We start from the raw sequence: 12222 nt of genomic DNA on the forward strand, positions 1-12222 counted from the left end.
GGTAGCGTCACCTGAAACACAGTGCGTGCAAAAGTAGCCTCTGTCTCAAGGGATCTAAAATGAATGTAATACTATTTGGCTAGGTCAGACCAGGCCAACTACCTTTACAAAGTCTGACCTCATTGGTCAATCACCCAAAGCCATAATTTTGCACCTCTCGATATATTGCTTTCTTTCTATCGCAAGTGCATGCAGTGACATAGAGTTTGGGCGTCCCCAACTGCTTAGACCTGTGGAAATCCCAGATATGTTCACCCACAGCCACCAATTGTACTTATTCCCCACCTTGCTGCTACTTTGCAACAGTGGGGGCCATTTTAGAATGGTTTTGAGCATACAATAAAAGCGCAAAAGCAAGGCCTAATGCTTTTACAGCTTCATTTTATACTCCCAAAATGTTCCCGCTGACACAAGGCAGAGGAGGGACACTGAGCGGAGATTATGATGCAGGTGTAAAACAAGATTCGCACTTGTCAATGAGCAGGTGGATTCCATAGGAATCCATTAGTAAACGCCTCCTGCGAAGCGTAATTTTCAGGCAGTGTTTATTCTTTACTTTTATGCTGCAAAAAAGTACAGCCGATTCCAACTTGTTTTACTCTTTGCTTTTGCCCTCTGCGTTGCTAAAGTTGAAAAATCCACACACGGAAGCCCACAGCACGTAAGTGTAAACGTTGGTGGTCCCCTGCATGCAATTTGCATTTTATTCAAAATGAGCCGCCATGTGTGCATGGGTCCTCTCACGAACCCTTTACACCGATGGAAGTAGCCCAGAATGGTGGAGCCAGTCCTACCCCTTGTCTGAAAGCATCTGACCCCATTGAGCCTGTTCTGCCACCAGTTAGTCGCTCCCGAAGCAGCAAAGGATCATGCCATGGCTACAGGGCGGACAATGCTCAAGGCTCCAAGTACTTATTCAAACTAAGTAATCCACAATACTACCCCCTTGAAATCTGTGATCTTTCCTAGAAGGAACAAATCATCCGGCTTCATTGGAACAATTGCCTTTGAGAATCCAGGCCATGGGTGTAGGCGGTCCAGCTAAAAGGAGCAAATGCTGCCCAACAGAGGCGTTGCTAGGGGGAGGCTGTGGGGCTATAGCCCCAGGTCTTTTGACTGCATCTCCGGATAGAAGCTCAAGGGTTACAACCAAAAGGCCAGCTAGTGCCGAGTTCCGACAGTGCCAACATTGGCATAGCCCTGGATCTTTTCCAGCCCTAGCAACACCCCTGCTGCCCAGTATTGAAACAACATCGGGCCACCTGAGATTGCAGAAGGAACTAAAAGCAACTCTTTTAGTCGGCTTTATAGGAGTAACTGGAAATGCAACATTTTGCCAAGCTTTGATAGTTCCTCCTGTTTTCTCGTGTACTTTTTCTTTTGCAGTGACCTCTCTCCTTCACTGAAGCTCTGCCCAGGCCTCGTGCTCATTTCATGTTTCCCTCCTGCCACTCTAACAGGGCTCACTGAGCGCCGTGACGTATCTGAGAAAACATAAAATTTACAGTGCCACAAAGCCGCAAATCTATGACAGCAAGAGCTATATATATGAAACAACGTACGACAGGTTAAACAGTTCCTCGTATAAGAGCAGAAAATATATATATATGTGGAAGGGTATTTCATATGGAGCTATGAAATGGGGTAAAGGATTGTTGCATTGATTGGACGGTTTTTATTGATTGGAATTGTTTTCCCTAGAGTTTGTTAGCGATAATTTTACTATTTTAAAATGGGAGTGTTTTTAGAAAATCCTTTCTACAACTGTGGCCACTCCTCTTGGGCTAGGTTCCCTTCTGCCCCCCTTCCACCGGCCCCCGCCACCCTACTCCCCGCTGCCGCGCCAGATCTCTCATTGACTGCTCTGAAGGCGCTATTATTCCCGTTTCCGTAATCGATGCTTCTTCTTTGCAGGAGGTTTCTGCGTGTGACGCTGTGGTCCTGGCGGAGGCTGCACGTCAGGTGGACCTGACGCGGTGTCTGGACGGGCCATCGTCCTGGTGCCACAGTATGGGAACCGCTCTGCATTGCAAGGTGAGTGAAGGGGGTAACCCAGGCTGACACCCACAGCGTCAAATCCGTGAAGAGAATCCATCATTGTTAAATCAAACTATATTTTCTCTATGTTATATATGTCCCTTCAAAGAATTGCAAGAAAAATAATCTAACTACAAATGCCTGAAACGGATAACTTGATTCTTAACATTAAGTTGCCATCTACTGGGGAAGAGCAGCATTGTCCACTCACATTCATTCATTGACGTTTAGCACAGGGAGATCAAGCCGAAGCGCCCCCAAACTGCAAGGTGCAGAGTGTCAAATAAAGAACAGATTCTCTAGTGTATCATTTCAGCCATTGCTATCGTTCACTTCAAGTTGCTCTGACAGTTCTGGCCAGCAGGTGACGCTGTAAGAATAGTAATTGGCTCATGCCCACGGCTTTGTTACATTAACGGCAGTACGTGATATATTTACAAGGCATCACCGCAAAAGAAGCGTTGGTGTCACCATCGGAACGTGGCTTTTTTCTTTGTTATTTTCGACAACAGCTGCGCCCATCACGGCCACGGCAGCGATGTGTTGTCCCTTTGGAGGGGCTGTTACGTACGCAGCATTTGCCAACTCAGATTCGGCGAGCTGGTGGCACTTTAAGCGCAGCAATTGGCTTTCCTCTGAAATAGGTGTAGCAAATCAGCATCAATCCCAGCCCCGAACAGCAGATGGCACTGTAAGACCACTTGTGCCTCTTATGCTAGTCAAGTGCAAATAAGAACCAGGCGTATACTCTCTCGTTTGGGTCACACCCTGAGGTAAAATGTCTGAAAAGCAAAGCCAAAGCACTTGAACGTGGAGAAACGTTAAATAACGCAAATAAAACTGGCTGTGTTGGCCCCGCAAGTTGATAGAAGCCTTTCGTTGTGGTCATTCTAAGGTACGCCCTGCCCCCTACTGGCAGCTCCCATGTAAACTCCAGCACAGCCTCTGGAAGCTGGACATTGTTCCCAGCGAGAGGGAAGGGCGCGCACGTGTGATGATACATGGCGCTGGCTAATGCCTGCCTCGAAGGTCTAGGGCTCTAAACGTTTGTGAATGGGTCTACATTCCATCCTGAGTCCACCCCGGGGGCAAAACCCGGAAAATGTGAATGTGGCAACCCCTCAATGATTAGGCGGCTGCCAGTATCTATGAATGAATGCAGACATGACATTGGGGTATGGTTCCGTTCACACCTTAACTGCCCATAAAGTGTCTGCTCCCGGAAATCAGTCGGGAAGCACGGAGTAAGATGTAAACTTGATGACGGACACTGAGGGGGTAGGGTCTGAACCTGCAACCACCCAGGAGCCCTGCAGGTGGCCCTGCAGGTGGCATAGCCCTGTCCCAGGCCACATGGACCCACCCACTGCCGCTGCGAGAACAAGCGTGGTGCTTTCTTCTCCTGGCCCGCGGGGACCAGTTGAATTTCTAACCCGCGAATATCCCTAGTCCTGCTGCTCCATCTCTGTGTGGACCAGGCATGAAGTGGAGAGGGCACGAGCCACTGAGCGCGACAGCAAACCAACATCACCAACAAGCTGCGGCTGACCAGCCAAGAACAAAAACAAAGGACGATGAAAGAGAAGAAACAGAACAAAAGAACTATAAACCCAAAGGAACTCAACATTGAATGGCCGGTAGTCTGAGGCATGTGCCGTTCACCTGAACTGTCATTGCTGAGAAGTGTCTCCGCCTTTAATGAACTGGAGAGCTGTGCTGCACCCCAGCTCCAGCAGCTCTTCTGCAACACTGCATTGTCACTGGCTCCTCAGTGACCTGTCTCATTGAGGAACACCCCAAACCTGCTCACGATCTGTTGCCAAGGATTCAGAACATCAGTAATGGCCGCCATTGAACTCCCCACACTCGCCTCACAGGCACACTGACCAGCTGTGAGCAGAACTTTGATGAAGATGCCCAGCCTCAAGATCACAGCTTCAGAAAAGGGGCCAGAATGATTTCAAGGCAAGGGCCTATGTTTACATTCCTCTCCCCCGGCGCACCGCGTTTCAACTTCGTCCTGCCGACCGCGACACCTGCAAGAGTGTGCATCCTGGTGGCAGCTCCATGGTAGGAACGCCTACATCTGAAGCAAGCAGCACTTAGCTTGCCATACGCCCACTTAAGTGGGAACAGCGGGACCGTAAGAGGGACCCAATGCAGATAGTGCAGAAAAGCCTGGGGACTGAGCTTGCAGGGAAGGCTAAAGACGAAGCCCCGACAATCTCAAGAGACTCCAACTGGAAGCTGTCAGTGCAGGCAACGCAGGCCAGGCACCAGGGACAGGAAATGAAAAACATTCTCTCCCTGTCTCCGTCTGCCAAAAATGTCACTCCGTCCATGTGTGGTGGTAGTAGACATCTTAGCCGCTTGCGCGGCCTTGCTTGAGTGCCTGAGCAATACGCACAGGTTGTGGGGGGGAGGAGTGGACACGTTGATCTTTCAGCGTCAGAGACGAGGATGGAGTTCCACCAGGAGTTTGCTTCTCCAGTGAAGAGGCAGTCACAGGCCAGAACAAAAAGCGCAGTGTGCTTGCAACTGAAGAGACTCCCAAACCCCAGTCCTGCTCAGGTGAGGAGTCCCAAACCTGAGACTGCTGAACCGAATGCAGCGTCTGATCTTAGAGACCTGCCAAGCTGCAACAGCCCCTTTCAGAGGCAGAACCCACTCGGGAAGAGTGCTGCAGGGTTCAGAAAGGCGGCGTCCCACCTGGAGTGTCTCTGCAGGCACGCTGTGTTCAACTTAAAAGACAGGCGTTTACTGGGAAGGCGGCTCTTGAAAAGCGAGCATGGTTGACCCTCAGACACCTGCACATCCGATGCTGATGGTGTCCCTGAACCAAAGAACCTTGAAGCTGCAGTTAGCCCATGAGGGGTCTTTCTCTGGTTCCTTTAGGGGGGAAACCAGAATGGGGAGTCTTGCTTCTACTGCTACAGGCTGGAATCCAATGCGAGCATTACTGCAAGATCTGCCCAAATAGGCCCCTGTCTGGTAATTCCTGAGCTCAGAGGAAAGGCCTGGCTGTTGTCCGTGTTGGGGCTACACTTTGAAAGGGGTGTCCTTAAGAAGTGCCATGGATCATGTGGTGACCATAGTTCCAGGGCTGGACTGGTGTGAACTCTGGAGATTTCCCGTTAGGCCTCTGCACCCTGGACCTCTTTTGTGTGGTATTTCCAAATGTTCCGTAGGAAAAGGATTAGGCTTGCTGAAATTATGTAATATGGGGCCACATTGAACATTATTTCCAGGGCCTCTTTTGGTTCCCAGTCCACCTCTACATAGTTCTCATTAGTTCTCATTAGCAAATTCTGGATTCCCCAAAGAGGAGGTTTCAGACTGGGTTTCCACATTCATGCCATCCACTTCCTACCACCCACAGCGCATCTAGTCTAGTGGCGTGCTTCAGAAAGAGGCTGAATAGTATTAGAAGAGCTTTGGAATGGCTGGGGGAGGGGATGCCATGCTGCTATGTTTGTTGTTTGCCTACAAGGAAGTGCCTTGAAAGAAGTAGATTTCGGTCCATGTGAACTTCTATTTGGTCACCCAGGAGCTCTTATTATATATGTTTTAGGCAGGGAGCTGGGCTACCAAAACATGAGCCAGTTCATGCACAAGTCAAAAAATAAACAAATGGCTTGCCGAACTGATCACATCATGGTTTGATCAGAAGCCCTCCCCCCCCTGACTAATTATCAGGAGTAGGGAGGGAGGTCGTTGGTAGGAGTAGGGAGGGAGGTCGTTGGTCAGAAGGTCCCCCTGACTGCTTGTCAGGAGTAGGGAGGGAGGTCGTTGGTCAGAAGGTCCCCCTGACTGCTTGTCAGGAGTAGGGAGGGAGGTTGTTGATCACAAGGTCCCCTTGACTGTGAGTAGAGAGGGAGGTCGTTGATCAGAAGGTCCCCCTAACTGCTTGTCAGGAGTAGGGAGGGAGGTTGTTGATCACAAGGTCCCCTTGACTGTGAGTAGAGAGGGAGGTCGTTGAACAGAAGGTCCCCCTGACTGCTTGTCAGGTGTAGAGAGGGAGGTTGTTAATCACAAGGTCCCCTTGACTGTGAGTAGAGAGGGAGGTCGTTGATCAGAAGGTCCCCCTGACTGCTTGTCAGGTGTAGAGAGGAGGTCGTTGAGATGCATCCCCCAAAGGACAAGGGTTTGGAAGAGAGATGACCTGGTCCCTGCACCTTGTCCTTAATAAAGCAAGGTTGGCCTCATCTCGGTGGATGCAGAAACCCTCGGAGTCTCCATTAACTGCTGCATATGAAGTGGCTCCTCAGGTGTGAGGAGTTGCTCTCACTGTTTGTAATCACTTTCCAGGAAGAGGGAGAAAGGGAGCGTCTCCCGTCCTACAACATAGCAGACCCACAGATGCTTGGTTGGTGGGTGCAAAACTCCCCCACAAAAGGCAGCAGGAAGATTGTAGAGTATTGCTTAGTCAGTTGTGCCAAGATCACACATGTCACCTTTTTGGTTACCCGGGCAAAACTTTCAATTGAATGAACAACAAACGCCAAGCTAAGAGATTACTTAGAGTGTGTTTTGTGCTTTACAAATTACTTCACTCACTCAATCACTCACTATCCCTCCCACTGACTGACTCACTCACTCGCTCACGCACTTACTTGTGGAATCGTGCGAGCCATTGCAAACAGGTGCTGCTGTAAAACAGAACTTGTGTCTCCCAGCGGGGGGCTGTTGCTTGTGAAGACCCCCGCCCACATCACAGATAAACAGGTGTCCATGAAAGAGAAGTACTTGGCTCTCTTTCCCCAGGGGCAGACAGTCTACATTCAGTAGCATGTCATGCAGTGATTTCATTAAACGTTTGCCAGTGGAAGCCATCACATTTCAATCCTAAACATGTGCAAGTCAATAATTGTTTTGAAGGTCAAAATATTTCCACGCGTAAACATTTGGGAATACACAAATAACTTCATGATAAAACACATAAATGGAGGGCAGGTGGTACTGGAGTTGTATCAGTTTAAAAAATAATTGAAGTAATCATCAGTGGCAGGTTGGTGAAAGGTATCAGACTACATGTAAATAATAACATTTTCCACCAAATATATGAATCTCTAGCACTCTGCAGCCAATGTTACAAAGTAACCAGAAAACATGGATTAATGGAAGCCTGACACTGTTCTGCTGGGGCTAGATCCTATCTGAAAGTACTCACATGGCCATATTGTACTGCACTGACCACACACACACTCCTAGAGAGGGAGAGGGGGAGAGGGGGAGAGAGAGACAGAGAGACAGAGAGAGAGGGGGGGACAGAGAGAGGGGGAGATAGAGAGAGGGAGGAGAGACAGAGAGAGAAAGAGAGAGAGAGAGAGAGAGAGAGACAGAGAGAGAGACAGAGAGAGGTGGGGGAGACAGAGAGAGGGGGGAGATAGAGAGAGGGAGGAGAGACAGAGAGAGAGAGGGGGGAGACATAGGGAGATAAAGGGAGAGAGAGGGGGAGGGAGAGAGAGAGAGAGAGAGAGAGAGAGAGAGAGAGGAGAGAGACAGATAAATAGAGAGAGAAAGAGAGAGGGAGAGAGGGAGAGATACAACTAGAGACTTCACCAGTTCATTTTCAGGTATATTGTCTACTGTAAAGTGCAGTGATACAACAGGGCCCCGTTCGTATGTTCAGACATGATGTGGTCTAAGCAGAAGAATGGTAAACGTCCTGTGATCAGTCCACATGTGTTACTTTCTAAAAGTTGCCAAAGAGTGGCAAAGATTAATTCTAAAATTGCTGTCACAGGTGTTATTGGAGTGCTTGTTTGCAGGCTATTTTACATATTGCCATCTGGTCTTTTTCACTGTGTTGGCCTAGTCTATTGCCACTCGCCAAGGCGCCACTGGTGATTAACTGAAAGTATTGAAAGAAAAATGATGCACTCCTTTAAGTGTACAGAAGATTGTATTCTCCTTACTTCTGTTTTTCAACACTAAGAACAAAACAGTAGATAGAGAAAGGAGCAATTGGATTTGCAAACATTCAATGTGGTAAAAAGAAGCCGCGGAAGAGACGCCAGGGGACAAGCCATGCAACTAAAAAGTCCCATCGGCATTCATAGAAGTACTTTTGCGGTTTTCCGAAAAGGAAGTCATGTTTTAAACCCTGTGCAATCTATGGAAATCTGACTTCTTGCCTCCCATTTCCTGGAGTTTGGGACCGACCCTCCGTTGGTTTGTAGATGGGAGACGTTGACATGCACTAGCCTTGTGACAAGGGGCTTAAGCTTGTCATGATGTCAGCTTGAGGGGCGGGTCTTATGATTTACTGCCGTGGGGATCAACTGATAAGATTAGCACAAGATGGCAGTTTCGCATATGTAAAATGTAAGATGCATTGGAATTTTTTTAGGATTGATCGATATATTTCTAAAAAAAATACATACCATATCCATTGGGACAATAACATTCCTGAGTGAACTTCCCCATTAACCCTAGCACTGATTTAATGACTGGGGGCCTCAGCATGCATTCGGCCGAATGCCGGCGGTAAATGCGCCGGGATACTGCCCAACTCATGGTGAGGCCCCGAGTCACTAGGAGCCATTAAAGAAACATGTCACTGCTGTCAATCCCTTCACCTGCAGTCCCAGTGAAACTGAGCAATATAGTCACCCTAATTACCACCGAATGACACGACTACCATCTTAGTTGTGTTAGGGGTGTCACAGCACTGCAGAATCGGAGGGGGCCCTAGGCATATTGAATTAGGGTGGATATGATCAGGGCAGCCGGATCGAGGGGGGCAGAGGGCTCTGTACTGCCTGAGCACCTGTTACCGAAATAGCATCTAGGGAGGGGGTAGCAGAACTTGAATCCTGATAAGGTTGCCAACATTCTTGCTCTATTCTGGCTCGACTTCCTTCTTTAATTGACACTGGAGAATGTTCTTCCCATACTGACCGCCCTCCTCCTTTCGTCCTCACATAGGCTGTATCCTACTGCGTCAAGGTGTGGCGCCTCTGAGCTCTGCAATCCGGGGAACATGATTCCCAAGGCCAAGGGGGCCCCCCGTCCTGCCTCCACACTCCCACCGAAGCCTTGCTGCTTGCTTGGAGATCTTCGCCTGCTGCATCGAGGGAGCTGTGGCTGAGGACATGAATAAAGCTTGTTTCTGAACCTTATAGTGCTCTTGTGTTGTTTTTCACCGCAGCCGGAGGGCACTAAAGGCGGGTGCCGGATGTGAGACCGAAATAAAGCCCAGCATTCTCCTAAAAAGTGCCGGGGAAGGAGATTGCTATGCAAATGTGCACAATGGAACAGCACCTGCCTTTCTCTAGTGCACAGGTCCACAACGGACCATAGGTAGACCCACAAGCTCAAGCCTTCATGCAACAGCCTTCCCATACTGATGTGATCTCATATCACCCCATAATATAGCTTTACATGGCCTCTATCTGTGCATGTAAAATGTATAGGTATACTGTAGACTAGCGATCCACAATGTATAGAAATTACCCTGTATATACAGCTAACTCAAACCCTGTTGAATTGTATAGACATTCCCAAACAAAATCCAGCCATATAAAGACATTATCCAATATATGTCTGACATATATTTGCATTTTCTCCAAGCTGTTCCATTTTATTTCATTGAAATTACATAATTCTCCCAGAAATCTATTTTACATCAGATCTACCTGCAGACATCGGTGCACATCTCCCAGAAATGTATACCGAGTTCCCACATCCCCCAGGAAAAGCACTAGAAATTGCCTATGGCTTGATGAAATGTATAGGGGCGAGTGGTGGTGTATGTAGGGGGCTTTTGAGGGGGGGTACTATGATTCGCCTTAGGGAGTTCAGTTAAGGAGACAATCTGCACTACTGAAGTCAGGGTGTCTAGGTTTAACACGCCGAGGGGGGGGAGCAGCAAAGGCCTTCCTGGGATAGAGAATGGAGGCACGTCCCAGGAGGCTCTTACGCTGTGTCAAGGTACTGAAGGCTCCGCTGCCCTTGACGTGTCATTTGTAATAAAAATAGACTTAAAACAATATTTTCTTTAACAGAAACATTTGACCTATTTACCCTCACTGGTGAGCTCAATTTGCAGTTGGAATATTTAAGTTGCCAATGAAGTGCCTGCAAATCTCCTATATATACCAGCACTTCACTACCAGCACTTGACACCTCTTGTCTGCACTTACTCCTTGCACTTGCCACCAGCAGGCCGTACTTTTATTTATTGTTATTTATTCTATTATCCCATGTTCTGCACTGTCCCCTCAGCCTTCCCCCCTGCACCGTCCACTTACCCATTCCCAGGCACTTGTGCAGTCTGAATGTCACCTGGCCTAGTAGGATCGTTGTCTATGTCCTCCCTCTGTTCCCCCTCCCTTGCCTCGTCGCGCCTTGAAACACTTGTGTATAGGCGCATTATAAATGCCATATCACATCATATATGAACCCATGCTCTAACCAAAGAGCTACTGGGAAACAGATTTCACTTGTTTGTCAACGGTGTAATGGATGAAGAGGCATCTGAGAATTAGCAAAGTCATTCGGGATAAATATTGCTGATCTCCCAGTCATTTGCACAGAAAATAAAGAAAAATAACGATGCTACTATAACAGTAAAAACAAACAAATTGTCCTCTTCCTTCCCAATGCAAGGCAGAACCTACCAGCTTGAGTATTGCCTGGCAACGGTGGTCTTGAAACAGCAATGTTGCTATTTGCAAAGCCAGGTTGTAACCAAAAAGCTACGAGGTCTCCTATTACAAAACAGATCTGTTTCCATTATGACATGGCGGCCACAGCTGCAATGGATGAAGATGCGTCTGGGAACTAGCCAAGCCAGGTGCGATAAACCTATACGCAGCTCCCTCTGGGAGCCTGTTTGTAATGAAAATACAGATAAAATAGTGTTTTTTTTTATAACAGTACAAAGCATTTCACACTAAACATGTGGCCTATGTTCTCCAAAAGGACAGCTCAACCTGTGGGTTTGAGCTTTTTCTAGCCTAAGAGGGTAGGAGGTATGAGAATCATGATGTCACGGGCGAGGCACAGTGCAAGGGTTAACTTCAAGATCAGGCCATTTCTATTCATGTGCAGCAATAGAAGTTTTATTTTCTCATCATAAATGCAGGACTTCTAGTACTGGACTCCGAAACGAGGGCCGCGTAAAAGCAAGTATTGGCAAAGTCAATAGTTTTGGCGTTTACTGTTGCTCTTTGCATTTTGCAATTATAGGCACAAGAGTGCAAGGAGGAGGGTGCAAAGTTTCAAAGGAGGATGCGATAAGGGGTGCAAGAGTAGGAGGATAGAGCAAGGGAGGAAGCGTTTGGAGAAGGTCCCTTCGATGATGAGCAAGAGGAAATATGAGCGCGAAAGGCTGACAGTGCGAGGGTAAGAAATAAAGCGAGAGGGTGAAAGGAAGGATGAGAGGGGGTAGAGAGTGGGGCTGGGGTGGGGTGTTATGTAGAGAGAGTAGGATCGGTGGGGGTAGAGAGAGTTGGGGTAGGGTTGGTGGCTGGAGGTTGAAAGAGTGGGGGTAGGGTTGGTGGGGTAAAGAGAATGGGTGTACAGAGGGCAGGAGTTGTGGATTGAGTGGGGCTAAGGGATGGTGGGTTGGGGCAGAGAAAGTGGGGTAAGTGGGGGTAGGGTATTGTGGGTGGGGGTTAGAGTGAGAGTAGTACAGGTGGATGGGGTTATGTGGGTGGGGTAGAGAGAGTGGGGGTAGGGTAGAGAGAGTGGGGTTAGCATGGGTGGGGTAAAGATAGTGGGGTAGCATGGGTCGGGTACAGAGAGTGGGGTAGGGTGGGTTGTTTAAACAGTGGGGCAGGGTGGGGGTAGAGAGAGTGGGTGTAGGGTTGGGGCAGAGAGTGGGGTTGGTGGGGTAGAGGCAATGGCAGTAGGCTGGGTGGGTTGGGGATAGAGCGTTCGGGGGTTGGGTGGGTAAAGAGAGTGGTGGTAGGGTTGGTGAGGGTAGCATGGGCGGGTGATAGATGTTTGGTGTGTGGGGTGGGTGGGGGTAGAGAGAGTGAGGGTAGGGTGGTAGGTGTAGGTAGAGATGGTGGGGGTAATGTGGGTGGGGGTAGAGCAAGTGAAGGTAGGGTGGATGTAGAGAGAGTGGAGTTAGAGTGTGTGGTTGGATGTATAGAGAGGTTTAGGGGTAGAGGGAGTGGAGCTAAGGTCAGTGTGGGTAGAGAGAGTGGGGGTAGGGTGGGTGTAGAGGGAGTG

General features: G+C 48.6%; 1 protein-coding gene across 1 annotated transcript in view; it reads left to right on the plus strand.

Annotated features, from left to right (window-relative positions):
* LOC138492069 (uncharacterized) overlaps positions 1-9161 on the plus strand; it is a 79226-nt gene extending 70065 nt beyond the window's left edge. The window contains exons 10-11 of the mRNA XM_069619031.1: positions 1915-2034; positions 8968-9161. Of these exons, the coding sequence (XP_069475132.1) occupies positions 1915-2034; positions 8968-9003 (156 nt within the window). The 3' untranslated portion in view covers positions 9004-9161. The remainder of the gene's footprint in view (positions 1-1914; positions 2035-8967) is intronic.
* The last annotated feature ends 3061 nt before the right edge of the window (positions 9162-12222 follow it).

The sequence above is a fragment of the Ambystoma mexicanum genome, chromosome 10 (genome assembly GCF_040938575.1).
Source record: "Ambystoma mexicanum isolate Mex_15411 chromosome 10, UKY_AmexF1_1, whole genome shotgun sequence".
In the NCBI taxonomy this organism is placed as follows: domain Eukaryota; kingdom Metazoa; phylum Chordata; class Amphibia; order Caudata; family Ambystomatidae; genus Ambystoma; species Ambystoma mexicanum.